Consider the following 22,455-nt stretch of genomic DNA (forward strand, 5'->3'; position numbering starts at 1 on the left):
AGGCACCTGGACTTCTAGATGCCAGGCCAATACATAGATGTATTTTAAAGTAACAGTAACTTTAATAAAAGCTCCCTTTGGGCTTGTAAGCTTCTAAAGCTTTCCTTTATCTTGGGACAACAGGCAGGGGAAGACGGGGAGAGAAAGCGAGAGTGGCTTTTAAGTTCTTACATGTCTGTCACAGAAGCTACTTGTAATATAGACCAGTTCTTTATGCATCGAGGGACACTAGAAGTCAACCCAAGTGCTTAGTTTTGGCCATAAAGAATCTAAAAAGAGAGAGAAAGATCAGGATGGCAGCTAAACTTTCAACTATTTGCAGAATAAAATTACAAACCGGCATTCCAGCTTTAACAGGAATGACACATTTATTGCTTTCTCTGTAGCAGTGAGAGCACTATTTATTGTCTCTTAAGGACTATGTGGCAGGTTAACAATGCTTTCAGTTTTACACTAGCAAAAAAGAATGCAGCTCACTAATGAACAGGCCTGCCCAGCTTGTTTAGGGGTATAATGATTTCTTAGTGGTACAGTACTCTGTAAATAAGTATCTCCAGCTAGATTCATGTATTAACATGGTATTTGTAAAACTTTTTTTTCTTGAGATTCTTTTTCTGAGGCTAGGGGCAACAGAGACAGGATTAAAACTGTTTAAAAGCTAAATCTAGCTAACTAATTCTAACTTCATTATACTGTTTTAAAATCCTCCCTATGCAGAAGAGATGCCAGATTTACAATACTAATCCAAAGAACAGAAGAGGTATCGAGGGTATTCACAACCACAGTATTTCAGCTTCTCTGCATTACTGCTGGTACCAAAGCTGTGTTCTGCGGTCCCACACCTACCTTGCAGATGATTTGTCTGAGATTGCAGATGGGGCTTCCTTTTGGAGGTGCATTTCTCTTTGCTGCTGTTCCTGTTCTCTGCTGGTTTGGTCTGAGGAGGGTCATCATTTGTAGTCAGATATTTGAGAAGTTCAGAGCAGGGACGTCTTTGAGGCTTTTGCTGTTGACAAATGCTCTTCGCTTTATTGCTCCATGAATTCTCAGTCTTAAAAACAGGGCAAAATAAAATAAAATAAAATAAAATAAAGTAAAATAAAATAAAAGCTAAAATTAGTGAGCTGAACCTTATCAGAATGGATATAGGTTTTCTGCAGAGATGAGATTTTCAATGAAGTGTTCAGTCTAAGTGTACTAGATCTATGAGCTGTGAATAATTGTTTGCAGAACAAGGAAAGAAAATTACATTTAAAATTCCTAAATGACATTTATACAGCTTTTTATTTCATTTCTCCTACATTTCAATGTTCCTACTCAGCAACATGTAACTAACAAGACCCTACAGCGCCTTTACTGTGAACAAAAAATAAGCTGGTTTAAACCTTAATTTGCTGCTGATTGCTTGAGCCCAGTATTCACAACTCTCTTAAGTACCCCTAAATGCTCCGTTTTCAGTTACAGTGAATGGCAAGACAAACATTGTTTAATACAGCCTGCTAACAGAATTATGTCAGAGCCCCCATTCTATCCATTAATGGCCGATATACATCTTTTGCCAAGAATCCAGCGTCATTTTTCTTAGCTCAGACAGCTGGTAAAACGGCAGTCCCGCATCCTGGAGTCACTCATAAACAACACCAGCCCATCAGCAAATTTTATTGTACCCCCTACTACTCTGTGTATCAGTAAAGTAGGCAAGAGTAACAGACGGTAGGACAACAACTGAACTCTGCCAAGAGAAAAAGCATAAATGAAATATTCAGAGCATAAAGGAGCTCAGGTGATTTTCTGGAACACAGTCTATAATCTGTTCACTTCTGGGTTTTTTGGAGCAGTTGCAAGATAGTAGGCAGATTAATACAAAATATACAGATCTACTGCTTGCTTGGTTGCTGAAAGCATAAAGACCTTGCTAAATTTTTTCTTTCTTTTTTCCTTATTACAAAGATTAAGTTTGTACCTTAACAACCACAGGGCTTGTTCTGATCCTGTGATTAGTGTTTGCATGGTTTTGTGTGCTGAGACCACTGCATTCATTGTAATTTAGCTGAGTGTTGGCTGGAGCCAGCAAGAGCTTCTTAAGCTACAAACACATCAGGGAAAGGGAGGTAGAAGGAAAAGAGTACAGTTATGCATCTTTATGGATTAAAATGACTTATCTACAGTTTTGCATAGTTACTTAAAGTTAGCTATATCAATTTTAGCAAGCAAAGTACAATAAAACACAAAGAAGGGCTCAGTATTCCCCAGAACAAAAAGATTTCATTTTCTTCTAGCTTGGGAGCGCACTTCTGCACCCTTTACTGCAGTATACTGCCAGGCAAGCAGAAACAACAGGGATCTTGGATTTCTGAATCCATGGCAAAATGAAATTATTGGCGATCTGTTTGACAGAAGAGGCCTCTGATCTAAACAGAGACGTTAACTTTAACAGACTAATGGATACAGTATCAAGATGCAGGTATCTGGCTCTGCTTCCGCAGAAGTGAGTGATAAAGGGCTTTCAGGAGAAACAGAATCACATCTCAAACTGGTTTGATGGAGCAAAATGCATATAAGGTTTCACCCACATCCTCACCCAAAGGTTCAGTTTTGCCCTGATTAGCACTAAGCTGGAGCTTACTGGTCAAATCAATGTTAAAGGCACAACATTAGCCCCATATCCTGCAAGACTCAACGGGCCTTTCTTTACAGATCACCAATAGTGACGTCTAAGCATACATACAAAAAGAGCCCCAAGAAACGAAATATGAATTAAAACCATTATCCTGACTTATTGAACAGAACGATAAGCAAAAGTGTCAGCCATTAGCACAAGAATCTCAAACCCAAATCTTTCACACGCTTTTTAATAGATTGCCTGATTAGTCATCCTATGGCTATTTGGTGGATTTTTTGCCCCTGCTTAATCTTCAATTCTTTACTTGATTTTCTTTTCTAGTCTAAATGAAAAGTCCAGACCTTACTGTGACTACTTCATACCCATGCAGCGGGTAGCCAGAGGCACATCCAATTCCTGTTAAACAGTAGGAAGGGTTCTTACTAGAGACGGCTCTTCTGCCTCCTGAGTTGGAGGGGTGCCGTCAGGCATTGGGGAAGGGCTAGCGGCATTTTCGTTGGTCACATCTCCATCTGTCAGTGCATCAAATGAAGGCAATCCATCCTCATCCACAGGGATGCTGTCCAGTGTTTCAGTGAGAACGGCTAGCAAGTTTGCCTCGCTCTCTTCATCTATCTTCTGTGGGAGGGGACATAAAAAAAAGTGGAACCAGGTGAGAAGAGGAAAGGGACAAAATGATTCCTCCGTATGTGAAAAAGCAGTCAAAACACAGTTAAACCAGACCTTGAAACAGTAACCTGCAACAGCACCTCAGAAGATGCAATTAAGTGCAATAAAATTATTCATCTCTGTGTTCAAAAGAAATCTCTTTGCACCTGCACTGTATTGCTATACTTTATTTTTCTTCCACATTTTTTTTTTTTTAAATCTGGTGTTAACAACAAGAAGTAATCACCCAGAGATTATATTACAGGATGTGTCTAAACTGCTGACACCTGATGATGGTGTCAGCCCAGGCTGTCTCTTTCTTTCTCTTTTCAATGCTGAACATCAGCTAATTGACCTGACAAAATTACAAGAATCAGAGAATAGGACAGCTAATCAGAAGACCAAAATGAATCACTAGTGGAATTTGGAAAACCTTGTTCACATTCATGGCCTGGTGTAAGAGAGAAAGGTTTTTACTTCCGTAATTCTGGAAATCCTTGCTCCAAAACCAAATAAAAACCTTCCAATTCCTGAGCATTTTGACATAAGACTACCCATCAGGACTCATACTGTAGATGTCAGGCTCCTTGGGTTTCTTTTTAACAAAATGTATTGGGCACGTTGCCTTTGAAGTTGTCCTTTTGAGTTATGTTGTTTTGAGTGTTCAATGCAACTACTGTATGCATTTATCTCATTCAGAGTGCAATTATAAAAAGTAGATTAATTCCTAATCAGATGTGGCTGCAATGTTAATTTATATTAGATATCTTATTTCAGCAACAAGACCTTCTTTCTGTCAAATTGAGTAAATTTAAATACCTTCCAATTTTTTAATGAAATATAGTCCCTACTGTATATTAAGGTACAGATTTTTGGAGTACTGAGAGTTTTGAAGAATAGTGTAAAAATAATTATATTTATTTTTCAGGAAGATTGAAAATTGATCTTGACAGGTCAATTATCTAGGATTCCTAGGCTGATCCTAGTGCTATTAAAATAAATGAAAATCCTTTTGATGATTCCAGGGATATGAAACTGGGAGTTTTTCCACCAGCTTAAGAGTGGTTCATCATGCTTCAGGTTCACACGGTGAGGAGATTTCAGTTGAGATCAAATAGTTTAAAAGTGAACTAGCAAGGAATATACCAGTAAGACAAACAAAAAGTTTCCCTTTGAAAAAAAAAAAGCTAAAAAGGTCAACAACAAAACATTGCCAGTAACATCTCAGAAAACAAAGAAAAATATCAAGTGAATCTGCATATCCCCTTAGCATGACTTTTTTCAGTAATAGTATATCTACTAGACTCTGACCAGAGACGCTCATAAACCACACAGATAATTGCTCCTGCCAGGCTTCTCTGCCAAATCACAGCTCATGGCTTCTTACAGAAAAGCTGTCTTCGAGCTAGAAAGCTACAGCAGAGCACAGACAGTTCTGGTGCTTACAGCATCATCCCCAAGAAACAAATAAACACTCAGGCAAACCTAATGCTAAGGACAAGCATTTACTTAAAAGGCCAAAAGGGGCTTGGCCACTGAGAGAGTCTAAGTCCCAGTATCTGGTGATTTCCACCATATGCAGCAGACACATGATAATTCAGTGTGCAGAGGATGGAAATGAGGAGAGGGAAGCCACCTTGCAAATAAAGCCGCGCTCCAAATACAGCTTTTCATAGCCACTTTTTGAGAGGCAAAGAGGAAAATTATGGTGTCACTTCTAGAAAAGTACAAAAAGGTGTTATCAGAAGAAAAAGCGCTTTGTGATGTAACGAATTTCTGACTTTTTTTCTAACGGTGTTTCAAGACCCTTGAGGGAAGTGGAATGAATGGTGGCAAGAGCTAGCCCTCAGCCCCGGGGTAGCCGTGGAGGGGGCCTGGCTGCCTGCCCCCCCACCCCACACCAGGAACTTCTCCAGCAAGTCTAGCTGGTGGGGTGGGTGCACCACTGTCCTTACTGAGCCTTACAGCTTATAAAGCTGACAACAAAGCTGTAAGTGTTATTATTTCTAATGGGGAATGCCTTCTTTAATAATAGCATGCCAGAAGAAATGCTGATATTTGCTGTTAGCTGCTCAGTTCCTGTGTTTTAAACAGACATTCAAGTGTGCTGACATTCAAGAACAGAAAGTTGAGTGGACACCGGTCCTCATCACACCAATTTCAATTAGTTTTGTACAAGTTTCAACATTCAAACACCCCAGAGAAAGCACAGGATGTGACAAAGAGGACTCTGTTAAACAATTAATGTCACTTTCCATTATTGCTTCAGTCCCAATTTACAGAGCAAATAAATCAAAGTCACCACAGATGAAGCACACTAGCTGGCTAACACATGTCTATTCACAAACGACATGGCAGCAGGAACACATTAGTCAAGAAAATGACATTGTGAGATAACCTTTTAAAGGCTTAACTGTGCTATTGCTCCTAATTGTCCTAAATTACTGTTTATAAAGAAACACAGTTATTAGATACAGCAGAAGTGGTGCTGAGGTGCAATGTGGAGGGAGAGATGGTCAGGTATATCAATGTCTGAGCAATAATCACCGAAGCAGCAGCCTTCTGCTTTGCTATCACAACCTGAGTCTTGGTGTTGACAGCACTGGGGAGAAGCAACACCATGGCCAAATGCAGGCTCTTTCATGGTTTCAGTACAGTCACCGGAGAAATTCATGTTTCAGACTGGCATCCAACCTGAGCATCACACAGGCTCGGTGCATCAGGAGGAGCCGAGCACCTTCCATCTCTGCTGAGATCAGAGGCAGTGCTGTCTGCTCTCAGGAACTCGCTCTGCCACGCCCTGAACTTCCAAGCTTGGTCAGACTGAAAATGTTTGCTTCTGTCTAAAGAAGGAGATCTTGAGTATTTAGACCACCTAAATGAACTACAGTGTGTAAGAAAAAGGGGTGGAGGACAATCTCGAACGTAAAGTTGCAGAGCAAATACATGCAATTATTAAACACTTATGAAAACAATTCAGAATGGGTCTTTTTAATACAGAAACAGCTACGCATCACTTCCCAGCCACACCGCATGAACTTCTTAACATTCTTGGCTGTTAGTTTAACATAAAGACATTGGGGCCAGAGCTTTCTGACCAGTCTGTTTTCACACAGCTGAAGGAGGCAAGGAACCCCAGTATGTCACTGAACATGCATGCTTCCATGTTTCTGACAGCAAAAGTTTCTAGAGAATCCAGAATGGCGTTAGGTCTGAAAAGAAATAAGATTTACCAGTGGTGTCACTGTGCATGGATAAATGCAATGGGGAAAGCCAGCTAGTGCTGTAAACTGTCAGAACACCAAACGATCCTTAAAATGAGTGATCTAGGAGCCTAAAGACCATGAAAAGTTTCTAACTGTGCTCTTCTTTGCTTTTACATGTTTTGCTCTAATGCTTTAATATTTCTACAGCACTAAAAATAATTCTCTGTCTGAAAACACTTCATTAGTTGTGTAACAATCTTATTCTAATTGGGTTTCTGCCTTCAATAAAATGTCTCCAGAGATATTCTCTCTTTGGCCAGTGAAAAGCTATAAGAAATGAGTGGATAATTTACCCACACAAAGGTATTTAAATCCTCTACCCCTGATAATTCTTTTTCTTTCGCTTATTCTGCCTATTGATGGAGCTGGGTTCACCTCATGGTTAGCATTTAATGTCTATAATACATGTTACTTGCTGGCAATCCCAATGCAGCTGCCTAAGACTGAGCTGTAATAGAGACTCAGTCACCTTGTCTTTTCCCTGCACCAATCCCTTCTTCAAAACCTTGAAGCCAGTGTGCAGAGGTCCAGACATAGGACTCCGCTGTAGCTTTCTCACAGTCAGTTGGGTATGCTGATTCACTCCAGAGAAGGGTCAAGCACATAATTTAGAAATCTTTTCCAAATGTTAATAGTATCTTCCAACATCTTCCCTCTGGTTGATTGCCTCCACCTTTCATTTGTGATTATTACATGCACAGCTTTTGCTTACTGTATCTCAAGAAGTGAAATCAGCTAATGAATGATGATGATGCTCTAACGTTTTTTACTGATAATTTAAACAGTGCATGGGCCCATCTTGATTCATACTGCAAGATAAGGGTCTGAACTGTGGTATTAACCAACAGCCCCAAGGAGCTGGGAGCAGTGGCAGCTTGCCACATCTTCGTAAAAAGCCCAGGAAACTTTGGGACAGATCCACAGCTGGTAGAAGCTGTCACTGCTCCAGAAGCCCAGCTCAGTAAGCAATTCAGAGTAGCCAGGTGTACACCTGAACTCAGGAGGGATCACCATTTCAACATATCGACTCCTTTCTCCTCAGTAGCCTAAGATCTATTCATAACACAATTAACAAAGAAAAGATTTTCCTCCAGCTGAAAATATCCGAGTGATCTGCAAACCCTAACACATTATAGCACTACTTTCAAAAGCACACAAATGGCTTGTGACCACACCTGGGACTTCCAACAGGATTTAATTCCTTAATGACATTTTGGAATAAGAACATCCTTAAGATTCACACCACTAGGAGAAATGAGGGGTACAGATTTGCCCCTTTTTGCACATAGAGATGCTGAGGCAGCAAGAAGCTCACCAGTGCCACCCCAGCCCTTAGCATTTCCTGTCAACAAACATGCAGGAGTAGGGGCAGACGGTATCTCAGTCCTGGCCCTACAAACCAAGTTTTGCCACCTGAGGATAAGGAGCTGGGAAGAAGCACAGGGAAGGTAGGAAGAGGGAAGGGATTAGGATGCAGATTTGTCTTCTTGCTCCTGCCAGTGGAAAATGAGAGCTGAGGTCAGGGACGATAAAAGGTAAGAATTACAGCCCAAATTTTCTCTCTTCTGGAGCAGAAGGAGCCCACATGCCCCTGCACCAGCACAGACAGTGCATGGTGATTTTTCTGCTTTCTCAGTGTTCTGTTCAAACCAAGTGCCTCCTTCTCCTCAACTTCGAGTCGGCCATACCTGGCAGTATTTTCTCCCAGGGCCAAAGAGGAATCAGTGGTCCAAGTGAAGAACCACTTGTTCCACCCCACCTGCTCACAAGCAGTCCCATGTTTTGAGAAGTATTTCAGTTTTTATTTTACTGTTCAACTGCTTTGCAAATCCTTAGGCGTCCTGCACTGTCTTACAGTAAAAATCCACATGATGCATTTGCATTAGAACGTTTTTCCAAGGTCTGTTAATCTGGTCCCCAAGAGACACTCCTATAATTGAAATGCTTAAGTCCAGAGCTATCAATTATCTTTAAAAACAAAATGGAGTCCCACTAGGAGAAAATTACAGCCAGGTTTTTTTATATGTAGTAGAAATGTGGGGATTAATTATCACCACCCCTGTGCAAATGCCCTTAGGGTATGGGAAGGAAACAAGAGATCTTCTCTTCTTGAAGGAGACAGCTGTAGTCGTAACTCCTCACATGAACCTGTAGTCAAAGACCACTTGAATCCAAAGCTTGCCTTCTGATTTTGGCAGTCCCACTGCCCAACATACGGACGGCGTATACTCCACCAAAACAATGTTAAATAAATAGTGTAGTTATACACAATGCAGGTACTGCAACACTTAACTACCTGAGCTAGATCCCTGGAGTGGAACAAACTACCAGCACTGCTCCCAGGGACATTATGGCACCACAAGAAGGACCTGTGCAAGGTCCACAGGCTGAAGGAGACAAGAGTACCTGCAGCATCCATTTCCCCCTTCCCTTCTCCAGGGTATAACAACATAAGAGTAACAGTATCTATCATTATTCATCTACTCAACACGGTGTATATTTCTAGTCTCAAAAAGTTCTCATGTTTCATCTTGGTAACCAAATTCAAGTCACCTTCTTTCTGAAAGAGACATGCTCACCTGACATTGTAAAACTTCTGTCAAGTATCTGGGATTAAAGCATCACAATGCAAAATCACAGCACAGGCCATTTGCAAATAGGGTTTTCTTTAAGATCATGCCCTTAATCACTTGAAGTAATGCTGCCATAGCTCCTGTGAGATGGACTATCTTTTCAGGTGAAAATATCTAACCTTTCTGATCTAAGCTAAACATGTCAGTTTAAAAAAGCCTACTAAATATTCTTCCACCACAAAGTCACTTTTTTTATTGCTTCTAACGAGTTGTTGCAGTTCAGAAGTTTCCATTACAGCCTGGCAATTAAGTTTCTAATAAACTGAAGAGCTACTAATTGACTTATTCATCTCACAAATTGAGGATCCAGCTAGCAACCTGTAACCCATTTTACATCTTGTGACCAAAATTCATTCACATTTTGGAAACCATTCCAATTTCATTTGTGTAAACTGCATACTTCCCCTCTACAACAGCAATCTTTGATTCTGGGGAAAAGACAAAACAAAAACTGTCTGAGAGCAAGCTATCATGCCATTGACTCTGTTAAGGTGACCCATGATAAGATATTGCTGTGCTGGAATCGGTGCACCAGTGGTAGACCCAATATCAAAAATTTATGGTAATTGAAACCACAGAATCTTTAGAAATGCAGTCAATTTGACTCAGTATCAACAGGTCACTCTATTCAATTTTTACCTGATGCTGAGCAACAGCTGAGTGTTTGAGGAAACACATGAAAGCAAATCATCTTATCAGCAGTTTGGGCCTCAACATTTACTGACTACATAGGCTAATTTGCTGATTACTAAATAAATGCATTACCTATGTTTTGGACCAGGTTAGCTCACCAGAGGGGCTTTTTAACTTGTACAGGACTTGACACAATAAAAGCATTACTAAACCCCTTACTGGAAACCGACTGTACCACTGAGGCACACTGTGGACATACTGTCATGCTGTCTTGCCAAGTGCCAGGGAAGACCACCTGGTCTTCACGGGTGAGGAACTGCAGCAGGAGAAGACCTGACATGTCTGGTCCAGCCCACGGTGGGCTAGGTTTAGGCAGAGCTCTGCCTTGAAGCACAAAACTCTACCTACATCTCCTGAGAGGAAAAACAAGAGCAGGGAAAGTGCAGAAGTGGAAAGGGGAGAAAGAGCCTGATGAAGAGCCACAGAAAAAAGAAAGGCCGGGAGTTTTCCTTTGCTGTGCAAGATGGCCAGAGATGCAAAGGGGGAGATGAAGTTTGCTTGCTGCCAGTACTGGTGGGGAAGCAGGGGTGAGCAGAGAAGCAGGTGAGTCGCTATTGGGGAGGGGGGGTGCAGGACAGGCAGCCCAATCTGCATGAGTAGCTTGCTGCCCAGGGTGCGAGAGGGTACATAGGCTGCCCTCAGAGCCCACCACACAGCACCTCCTCCCTGCAGCAGCACACAGTGCCTCATACTTATCCTCTCTTCCCCTTTTACAGACAATCGTTCATGCACGTGATAAGGTCCTGTGCAAGTACTCAAACAGAGATTTTAAATTATTATTACACACCTAAAATACACAGGAGGGTAGAGAGTCACGGCTCCTGACCAAGGGTCCCAATCTGCACAAGGTCTGAGTACTGCAAAAAGAAGGATGCAGGGGGAGGAAGGCTACAGCATCAGGTAGAAAGAAGCAGAGCTTTCAGTGATGGTGTCAGCAGTATTTCAGTCCAAATATTCAAACTGCTTGCTCAGATTTGTTTACTTGATTTATGGTACATGCCCACACTAATCTCTCCATGCACCAATGTAAAATTTTTTAACATTCATAGACCTTTATTAGGCAGCATGGCATGTTCTGGGAAAAAAAGAGCTCTTATATTTTGCAGTGATTATTTCACACATGTAATTGATGTAAAAACTTTTTGCTCTTGATAACAGACATCTCTAAAAAATGCACTTTAGTAGTATAGACCCTTCCTTTGCAAACAATGAAGCATAATCTTCTTGCTTTTGTTCATTCGCTATTTCAGTGTTGCGTTTGCTTTAGTTTTAATTAGATTGGATGTGTCAGGATGTCTATCGTAATCCCTACTTCTTTCTAGAGATTTATGGCTCTACACAAATATAAATTTGAGGGTAAAATTATATACAATATTGCAGACAAGAGTTTACATATATTTTTTAATTTTGTTCAATTATGTGGAGACTGGGTTTTGTGTGAACAGAACACACACTCAAAAATTCCTTTTTAAACAGCAAAATAAGACACTTCTATCTGGCACTTTTACTGTTAGAAAAATGGAATTTAATTTTACCAGGAAATTAGCATTTGTAAAGTATCAACTTCATTAAATGTTTTTTATGATGTTTTAATTTTTCAGCATGTTCAGCTTTATCAAACCTACCCCCATGCCTGTTGAACAAGTACAACAAACACAAGTCATGTCTCACCGGAAGAAAAACACTGGTTTTCCTTAGACCTGCAGCATGAATGGATCAGTACATCATTAATACATCTGGGCTTCCCATCAATTTTTATTGCAATCTAACTGGAAGGCTGCCAACTGGTCTGAGCTGACTAAAAGAACTTATTCAGACACAACACAAAAACTTGTTTACAAAGCTAAAGATGCATTTAGTCTATATGTTTTACCTATGTAGCTATACTCCTGTCTTTAAGTGTCATAGCAGTGGCTCAAACATTCTCCTGGTATGTACCAGCAGACATGTTGAGTGACACACATACAGTTTAGAGAGGTGGTTTACCTACATAAAATAAACAAAGATAGGAGATATTAGCATTAAAAAAAAAAATGAGGAAATCACTGTGAAGAGGAAAAAAAATATGTTCACATCAGGCTAAAAAAGTTTCAAAAAATCCTCAGTAGCATTCCTGCATCTAAGGAGATGCTCAGCTGAGAGAACACCCCAGGTACCCATAGTGTGAGTGTCCTAGGCTGAAAGCAATAAAAGGTTCCTTTATAACGAAATACAAAGTGAGAATGTGGAGATGCCACAGTAAGGAAGGTGCTAACAGGTATAGGGTTTAACACAGCACAGATCACAGGTGCATTTTTTATCAGGCTTTTCAGTTTGCTTTCACAGTCCCATCAAAACAAAATGTAAGCTTGTCCCAGCAGGCAAATAAGCCCTCTCCTCAAAAAGCAGTGATTGAACAGTGCATCCTGGTAAACCCCCACAACCACCACGGACAGTCTTCAGGATGCGGAGACATGTCTGATTTTCCATCAGTTAAGTATTTCTATTTGTTTAAATGTCTCATCATATCCTTAACTATGTATTTCCTTGATTTGTCACTAGGTGCTAAGACTTTAACGTTCTTTCAATACAGTTTTGGGTATGTGAATACAATCATAAACTGGAGATGGTGATTTGAAAACAGAAAACATTAAAAAAAAAAAATAATCACAGAATCTTTTGCAAAGCCTTCTCTACAGCATGTCCACTGCTGGCTTGTTTCTAAGTTTCCTGGAATTCACTAGTTTCACAGATAATGTTGATAAAATGGGGTTGACACTAAAATGTAAAACTTATTTGCTAGTTTACACTAATTTTGCTAGTTTACACTAAGGCTACCTTGCTCATTTACCCTCAGCAGAGTTATGTAGCACATGCATACTGTGGTCCACGCTACAATTCCCACTGCAGTTGCCTCTCTTCTATATATTTCTTACCCAAAACTGAGTATCATTATTAAATAAATATCATTATTAATCAGGCCATAAGTTCCTTTAAGCAGGAACTGTCTTTTTGTTATGTTTTCACACAACCCCTTTCACAATGGTGTCCAGATTTACAGTTGGGCTTTGAGACGCTGCCACAGCACCTGTAATAAATCAATTGGGGTATTGTTATTTAATCCTGCTAGTAAACAGAAGAACTTGGGCCTAGATGTTCAGTAGCTGCAAATTAGGGCCTCTCCACAGGCTTTAATGGAGCTATGCAGATTTACACTAGCTGGGGACCTGGTCCTCAGCTCTTCAGGTCTGCTGATGCTGAAGCTGAGAGCAGCAGTTCCTGCATACTGCATCTGTACCAACCTGTCCTGGGACTAACAGCAGGCCAGTCAGAGGCCAGTTAAGGGCTAATTCTTCCTCCTTATCAAGTGAGTTTTTCAGTTGAGCACTACATTTCTATGACTAGGGAGATGAGTTTAAAAGTGGCTTGAGTTCATCTTGCCCACAGTGTTGTAGATGTTGTGCTTACATTCCCTACAATAAAGGCACTGATGTATTTTTTCATGTCAAGTGTATCTTCAATTTAAAAGTTATTCCCACTGAAGTTAACACGTTATAATTTGAGTCTATGCAGCTGCTAGATGCACAGCCAAAACCCCATGGGACGGGCCTAACCCCAGGAATAGTAAGTAAATTGCAGCCATTTGAATACTAAACCAGAGGTGGGACCCTGCAGATCACCAGCTTCAACACAACCTAGTTTTCCTGGCTCAGACGGCCTCCCTTTGTATTGAGATACTTTGTCCTGCTCTATTAGCACCCAAAAAGAGGGGGAAGAAAGAGAGGAAGGGACTTGTGGACTGGAAACAACCCAAGATGAAAGAGACTCACTCCTGATCCCATGACCTGTTTAAGTAACACTTAAGGCTGGAGCTACTACCATTAACCCATGCAACATGGCCTCTGTTTTCTACCTATTTCAGACAGAGGAAAACCTGTTTAAGGGACACTTCTGGGAGCAGAAGGCTGGAGCTACTACCATTAACCCAGGCAGCATGACCTCTGTTTCTACCTATTTCAGACAGAGGACAGGATATTGTGTCCAAATATTGCTCAGCTGGCTGGGAGAAGCGGGTGGCACCACTGGTGTTTAGGTAGCAATAAAATCCTGTTTTGTAAACATATGAAGGATTACACACACACAACCAGAGAGAAAGGGAGGGAGAGGAAAGGAGAGAGAGGAAGGGGAAGGGGGAGAGAGAAGAAAGTAAACACGGTTGTGCTTCATTCTATATTCATTCTATACACTGGGGAGGGAACCATACAGTATTTCCAGTGAGAAAGAGCTATCTGTAAGTGAATAATATTGCAAAGTTTTATCCACCTGTCCACCTAAAGCACCAAACCACCAGCATGCAATGAGCACCACAGTGTTACACAGCTGCATATGGCCTTGCACCCTGCTTCGACAGCAAAGGGTGCCCCAAACCCGAGTGCTGGTGGCACAGGGAGAGTAAGGCTGGCCCCAGCTTGACTTCCCTCGGATTAGAGCAGCACAAACCAAGCATCAGATAGCATATTCAACGGAGTTAAACCAGAACAGATTAAGTGTAAGTAAGAAGCAAATCAGGCCCTTTCCTTGCCCAAGAAAAACTAAATACACTCCTTTTTCCTCAGACACATCAATAGCAAAATAGCCTAAATCGCCCTGACTGGGTTTCACTGGTGGCAATGCAAAAATGTTTATTTCCATTAGGCTGGGTCTATAAAATTCTCCTTTCATGCCTGCACTTCTATCATTTCCAAACAGTGAAGCCTGACATTTTGGTCTCTGACAAGCAACGCTTAATAGCGGGACATTTGAAAAAAAAAAAAAAAAAATCTATACGCAGAAAGCTCTTAAGACAAGATGTGGTGAAAACGCTCAGCCTAAATGGTTTGTTTTAGCTATCTCTCTGCCTCCTGTAAGACGGAAATCAGACAGCTTACTGGTTTAGCTTGTTAGGCCCGGTTAAAGGGATGCAATGCTGAAAGGCTCTTACAGAAGCTTACCCTTGGACTAAAAATAGCAGGCACTGGAGAATTATCTTAAATACTACCAAACTTGTTCTGCACTGTGAATGCAGATAACTGTAATATGTTTCCATTTTTGGTAGTTTTAGAGCTTTTTAAAGTTATGCTCGCTTTAGCTGACTATTTAATTAGTTTCTGATTCTATTTGCCACTTTTTCTCTCAGAGATATAGCCTGAGGGGTACTTTGCCTATGAATCCTTTGTATTTAGCAGCGTTGCTATTGTTAACATCTAATGAGCTGTTGGATTTGCCAAACACTTGGTATAGGTACAAACGCTTCTTTGAAATATAAATGTTTAACGCATAGCAAATAGCAAATCAAAAGATACTCTAATGCAGCATCCTCATTCTCTCATTGCGTGTTTCATCAAAAGAGGATAAAAATAAAAATCTTCTCTATTACATTTAATTCTGAAATTCCAAAATGAGTATCTGAGCAAGACATTTTTAGCTCACTGCCTGGGACTTTGGAGGAAAACTAAATATTTTTTGGTACTGTTAAGAGGACTGGCACATACAGGCAAGGCTTCACAGTCTGACATGATTCCTTGCCCCAGCAGTTTTCTTTGGGGTAAAACTGTAAGACCCTACAGTCTTTAATGAACCCCTCATCTTTAAAACATCTAAAAATCAGCGGTTTTTGAGTCTATAAGCAGTTCTTTATAAGTGGTCTTAAACAGGATACCTGTTCATCTACTCCTCACTGAAAACCATGAGAAGATATCAAAACAACAATACTCCAAAGAAAAGCACAAATGTTCTCAGTCCTTATATACATTGAACTCATGCTACAGCCAGTCTAAAAGAGATCACTGCAGAAATCAGTCATGTGGTGTAACATCCCTGTTGCTGTTTCCTCAGCCCTCTGCACTTCTGCAGATAACACCATCGTGGGTACTTGCCATACAAGCTCAGATCAGAAACTCACAGGATTCAAGCAGCAAGTGCCTCCACACACTGATTCCTGCCCACTGCCTTCCACATGACATCCCACGTACTACACCAGTCTTGGCACCTGGATGATTGCCGTAACAAGAGCACCAAATGAAAACTGACTCAGACACGCATTTCAGCCTGTTTTGCAGTATTTTTCCCTTCCCTTTTTTTTCCTACAATTTTTTAGTATGGGTCACTTTTAACATAATTTAAAAACCCCACCTCGATTAAGGCTAACTTCTACATACTAATGCTGGGCAAGGTCAAGCTAAAACCATGCAGCTGAACTGAAGTTCCTTCCTTTACTGGGCAGGCATTGCATTCGTGGAGCTAGCAGAGCCTGGCCTCTCAGACACAATTTTTCTTTGACTCTCTTTTCAGGGTGAGAAATATTTTCACTCTTAAATGGTGGTGGAATTCACAGATTCCCTCATCAGATATATACCCAGTGCCTTTATAAGATCACGCATAGTGGCATAACCTAGCCACGTGTCTTGTAACTGCCATTAAAATCCTCCATATGTCTTCATTTGGGAAGCAAGTTTTCTTTTTGAGTCAGGAGTTAAGTTCACAGCCTCTCTGTCAAATAAACAACATGTCTGTTGTCACCTGGCTGCTGAGCAAGCCCTGTCTTTGAAAATATGCACTCAGTGATTTTAGCCATCTATTTCTCAGCGTTTCCTTCCACAGTCACACAGCAAAAATAATGGTCCATCTTCATTATGATGAGATGATTAACATTACTATCCACCTCCTGCAGTTTAAATTTCTCCTGGTTAAGTGTCACTCTAGCACTACCAAGACAACAGTCCTATTGCACTCAATGATCTCCAGTCACATTGTAAGGGAAAGTATCTGCAGAAAGTACTCACAATTCAAACAGACAAGACCAAGAAAGGTCTTGCTTTATAGCTGGGGATTTGATATGCAGAGATTAATCAACTTCCCCAGGCCAGAGAGCGCCCATGCGCATGGTGGAGGGCAGGGTTCCAACCAGCAACACCAACCTCCCCTTCCAAGCCGGGGACAACATTTCACCAATGACAACAGTGTATACAGTCTCTGTCCCAAAGCACTTGCAGCCAAGCTTCCAGCTGACACAAGAGGACTGAAAAACGTTTGTCAAGAGCACTGGGGTCACAGCAACATAACTAAGGGGAGGGTCATTTTGTGCATTCATGGAATTCGGTAATTTTGCCATTTTTTGTACAGAAAAAGTCCCCAGAACAGAAAAACAATTTTTTTTTCTTTTTTTTTTTGGTACAGAAAAAGTACAGTAGAATATTTGCTCACTTATTACTGACATTCCAGAATGGATTTTTCCAGAGAAAGTTAACACAGAGACTGACCACAACAGAGCAAGGCTGGTGTGTCAGATGTACCTCCATACCAGAAAGCCACAGGATACCTGTATGATGTAGTGGATGTTAGGGAGAATGTCAGCACACAACAGCAAAAGAAACAAGTTTGAACCTGTGGGAAGGAACATGGTCATGACTAAGTTAAAAAGTGAGCACAGACACCGTCCAGATTAACATGAAAAGCCAGGCCAACCCCTCAAAAGAGAGGAGGAAGAGGCTATAATATAACAGCTACACAGTAAGCACCTTGGAAAAAGAAATGGTTTACACAGAACGTATTGTTTGAGTAGGGCCCTCTTTTACTGTAAATTACTTTGGGAAGATAAAAACGAGAAAACATCCAAAGCTGGTTGGGTAAAGTCATTACCAGTACAGATAGTCAGACAGGTTTGCCCCAAGGAAAGACAGAAGAAACTGAACTGAAGGTTCAGCAGAGCTTCATCTCAAAGATTCTCAAATTACTACAAGCCAAGGAGGATAACATTTTACTTTAGAATTTGGATGGTACTTAGAAACTAATAGTCACAAAAGCAACCCGTTTGTCCCCGTCAGGCTGCCATGACAGCAGCTTTATTGCACACAGGCCCCAACAAGCGGAGCCCACGGCAGGGCAGTGCACAGGGTGTCTGCAATTTCCAACCACCTTCCAGACAGAAAAAGACAGAAAAAAGCTGTTGTGTTGCTGCTCCCCTTTTTACTGTATATTTTTTCCATTCTTTCCTTTGCTAGTGAAGAGACTACACTTTCTGGCTATAGTAATAGCTCAAGATCAGTGATCTGCTGTTAGGGACCTTCTGAGCTGAAACGACAGCCTGAGATGTGGCATTTGCTTGTGGACTTTTGTATCTTAAGACTGTGTCACCTACTACAGCCTGCAAAGGTCATTACAAAGTCTGTAGGAAGTCAGATAGCAGTGGTGGAGGAAGAAAGTGTCTTTGGCACAGGAACAGGGATAAAATACTTTCTCAAAGGCATTTGTGGGATATTAGGCAGAGTGAATTTGAATTATGATGAAGAATGTGTCATTAATGCCAGCAACAGATTAAGTCCTGATGATTTTCCTTGTGTATAAGGTGGGAGAAGACAGGCTAGATACTGTGTGTTTATTGAAGTAAGAAGGTTAGAGATAAGATATAATCTAACCATATCATGGAATGCAATTTTGGGAAGATACTCAGGAATTACAGAGTCTGAATTAGCAGGTTTGTCTAATACCTATAGGTACAATTACACCCTGATGCGAAACAATTATTGGATTCCAGAGAGGGAGAACATCAGGTGAAGTGGCCCTGATCCTTCATTAGCTGAGTAGCTATCAGGACCAGGAAGGACACCTGTACATATCCAAAGGTACACGTCGTCTGGAAGTAGGAGGTAGGCATCTCTAGGAATGTTGGGAGTGTACAAATTTGGCACCGGGAGCTGCATTTTCTTTGCATAGAAACAATTCAGATGGATTCAAACATTTACACAGCAGTCAGCAATATTTTGTAGGTTATAAATCCAAGTCTATCAACATTTTGACCACTTTGTTATTGAAAACAATCATGTCATTACACCACACTACTGTCCTGCCATGTTCTTCACACACACAGTTATTTTGCTAAGGCTTCTCCCATGAGAAAGGTTTGGCTTGCCAGTTTCAAAGTTAAAGAAGATAACATTTTAGAACTGAACAGAGCACTTGCAAGGAAAACTGAAACCATGCAAAATTTGATCCATTTCTCATCTTGAAGACTCTCAGAAGGACCTCACCTAACCTGTGTATGGTTCCTGTGTGAAACGCAGAAGCCTGCTTTTATTTTTTGAGGTCATCCATACTCAACTCTTAGATTTGACTCCCTAGGGGAAACAGTGATGAGGACTAATGTGGACTATCTCCAAATCCCTGCAACTTTGATTTTCACAAGGATTTGAATTCTTGGATTTTTGGGAATATACCAGTATGGTTAGGGAGGGATTCTAAAGAAATAACAGTACATGATAAGTCTTGATCAGAAACGGCTAGAGAATATAATGCAATTCTGGACAATACATTTGAGGAATGTCTTTAAGAGCTCTTTTAAAGACTGATTTTGGTGAAGAATTGAGAAAACCTAGCTGCTCTGTTAAAAGGGATAGAAGGGCAATGAATTCTACTGAATTCTACTCTTCTTTTGCTGACTCAGTGAAGACCCATTTGTCATTCAAAGACAAATTAGAAAAGGGCATGGATTGTGCTACATAGATGCTCAGTCTCAGTTATCAGCCAGGTACAGGCAGCTTCCAACACATCTACCTCCAAGTGCATCTGGAAAAAAAAGGCAATCTCTTCTGGTGGATGTGGACAGAACGTCTTTGTCAAAATTTCAGTTTGAGCAAACACTGCAAAGCGGTTTAGTGCAGGAAGGATTTGTCCCTGCAGAAACTGACACAAATTCCTTTAGGACAGGGGCAGCCACCCCAGCCACAGAGCTGGGGTTGCCAGCAGATAGAATTAGGAAAACTGGAAGATAACACTGTGGCCTAATGTAAACTCTTAAATCTGCTGTAAACAGAGCAGTAACAACGGCACACAATAAAGCTGGTATCTGTCATTGCACTCCCAGAAGCAGGTGTAGGGAAGGACAAGAGACACGAGTGGATTTTTGTTCATCCCTATGAATTCGGCTTGGGGAAAAAAGAAAGCTGACAGAAGCTGTGGCAAATGGCTAATGTTATAGTGCTGGAGGGTAAGCTGGAGTGATCGTGTAGGAGGGAATAATGGGAGATCAAGTGGAAGGGTCCAGTTTGAGGTTCCTGCTATATGCAACACGCTTCAGAAGGCAGAATTCCTGCATGTTTCAAGCTGGACTGAAGGAAAATACCCACAAAAGCCATATTCTAAAAAGTTGCTGACATGCCTGCTGGGCCAAGGCACATCTTTAAGAACATATATACACAGTTTTCAAAAACACAGATTACAAAATAGGAACCATTATAGGTTAAAAGTTTAGAGACAAGTCTTTTTCCTTCTTTAGCTTTGGGTCTAAAAATCAAAGTTTCAAAGTCCAATCTTGAGAGATCCAGAAAGAGAACAACCACCTCTGAGCAGCACAGGGCTGCCCCTAACAAGCCCTTTTGGGTCCAGACAGGGTCCACAGAGAGGCAGTTCAAGTGCATTTGGACTGTATTCACAGAGCTGCAAGTGATGGCAGCGGGGTGTAAGGCAGTGCTGATGGTCCAGCAGAGAATTAGCCCTCTGTGGCCTATTAGCTCTGACCATACTGGACTTGAACTGACTCAGTGTGGAGACCCTGACATAATTCCTGCTCCCTGGTACTCTGGGTAACTTCCCTGGGCAGTCACAGCAGAGCACAGATTCTTGGACACCATTTGGGTCTGTACAGGACACAGCCAAATAATTCTTTCCAACCCAGTTCTGAAAACACAGTGCAGAAATACCAACTACCTCTACAGAAAACTGCTTGGAATGTTATTGTCGCCTCTAGCCAGAGCTCATAGCCTGTTAGGATCCCTGCTGACTCTTCCAGATTTACTTCAGTGTCCCTCCATCACTTTCCCTGTGTTCCTGCAGGAAAGGTTTGCTTTCTCTCAGGACAGACTAGAGAAACATCAGTATTGAGCAAAAGCTAATAAATCCACCCACAGCACCCATCAGCACTCCGCAGAGGCATACTTCTGGCCTTGCAAGAGCTAGTCCTGATCTGGCTGTAAGAGCACTGTATTAGAGCTAACAAACCCTGTCTACTAGTTAAAAAGGGAGCAGAGCATCTTCCAAACAACAGTATTTCTTAGCTTCCTAGTCTTTTCAGGTTGGTTTGTTTGTTTTTCTGATGTTTTAAATTTAATTATTATTCTTCTTCAGTCTGAAGATAAACAAGTCTCCATGTTGGGATGTACTACTACTTAAGACAGCTTCTTCCCAAGTTTGGTAGTCCCAAATCACACTGACACAACTTCAATTTCAAGCTAGCATCTCCTACCTGTGTTGTAGGTTAGAACTTTATTCCTTGTGCTGGGCAAGCTCAGCAGGGTGTAACTGCCTCCAACTGGCTAGGAGGAAGAGGAGCCTAGTTAGACAGTAGTGCTCCCAGGCCTATGAAGGAAGAATAACTTGAGTTTATCTTCACTCACAAGACCCAAGGACCACATATTTTCTTCTTTCACTACCTTTGTTCCTTCCAAGGACTTCAAAGTGCACACCGTAAAACAGAGATGGGCTGGTCACTAGTACATACAAAGACACTATCCCCCTACTACAGGGCTTTTAGGCATAGCCATGAAACAAGTAAATAAAGACTGTATTTAGTAACTGGGCAGGAAAAAAAAAGAATTTTTAAAAAATGGCCTGGCATCACAACTAAGGAATCTGGCATGCCAGCTACATGTGGAAGTATTGCAATTAACCTTAATGCATGGGGTAAGATTTTCAGGAGGGTTAGGTATCCAGTAACAATGTTTAAAAAGTAAATGCACAAAAGAAATAATGTGCCATCAGAACTGTAACAAAAAGATTGCATAGAAAGTTATGCATTATGAATGATTTAGCAATATCATAGATAGGACAGGCTCCAGCAAAAAGAATGAAATCATCCCTATCTTCCCATTTGTTGGCAGAATTTTAACAAGGAGCTCCTGGGAGCTCTTGGGGGCTCCTCCATGGCTCAACAGACAAATTAACTCATCAAAGGGAAGGTAGGGATGATTAACTAACAAGAGCCCTCTCCAGCCCATCACTGGCACATGGTTATTTCACCCAGATGGTGTTCACCTACCTGAAACTGGTAATGACAGTCTCGGATCAGATTTACAGAAAAACATAGATAATAAGGTGCTGCAAGAGTGACATGATAGGAGTTACTGGTCTGTGATGCTCTAGACTGTGCCAGAGGCGGCAGAGCTGTTTTGTAATGTTAGCCTCTGTTTTGTAACGTTATCCTCTCCGCCTGAGCGATTTCCTGCTGCAAATGGGAGACTTGGTCTCCAGAGAGGCATTTGACCTGACCCTTCCTATGCAAGAGTGGGATCAACAGCAAAGAAAATGACAAGAGATGGCAACACTCCCATCATGTACAAGCAGAAGCAGTTTGACACCCTTTCACTGGAAATGGATGAATGTCTCTGCAGTGTTAAGGACAGTGTGATATTTTCTTATGCCTTAAAAAAAAAAGTCACAATTTTTCTGGCTTTTCTCCAGATACAATTGAGGTGACAATTGGTAATGTTTTGCCTGATATCTTCATACTAGTGTGAAGAGTGCTTGCTGGGCTTTTAAGGACAGTCAATACAGCCAAGAAAATCCACACCAGTTCTGGTGGGGG

The 22,455-nt window shown here is 41.2% G+C and overlaps 1 protein-coding gene across 3 annotated transcripts in view; it reads right to left on the minus strand.

The window, feature by feature from the left end:
* Positions 1-22,455, minus strand: part of PPARGC1A (PPARG coactivator 1 alpha) — a 375,488-nt gene that overhangs the window by 25,923 nt on the left and 327,110 nt on the right. For 2 of the 3 annotated variants that reach the window (XM_074903778.1, XM_074903779.1), the window contains exons 3-5: positions 3,047-3,241; positions 1,964-2,086; positions 847-1,051 (exon numbers count right to left, since the gene is read on the minus strand). In XM_074903778.1, the coding sequence (XP_074759879.1) occupies positions 847-1,051; positions 1,964-2,086; positions 3,047-3,241 (523 nt within the window). Of the gene's footprint in view, positions 1-846; positions 1,052-1,963; positions 2,087-2,985; positions 3,242-22,455 lie in introns of those variants that run through there. The other variant, XM_074903780.1, reaches the window with a different exon arrangement.

This window comes from Athene noctua, chromosome 4, assembly GCF_965140245.1.
Source record: "Athene noctua chromosome 4, bAthNoc1.hap1.1, whole genome shotgun sequence".
In the NCBI taxonomy this organism is placed as follows: domain Eukaryota; kingdom Metazoa; phylum Chordata; class Aves; order Strigiformes; family Strigidae; genus Athene; species Athene noctua.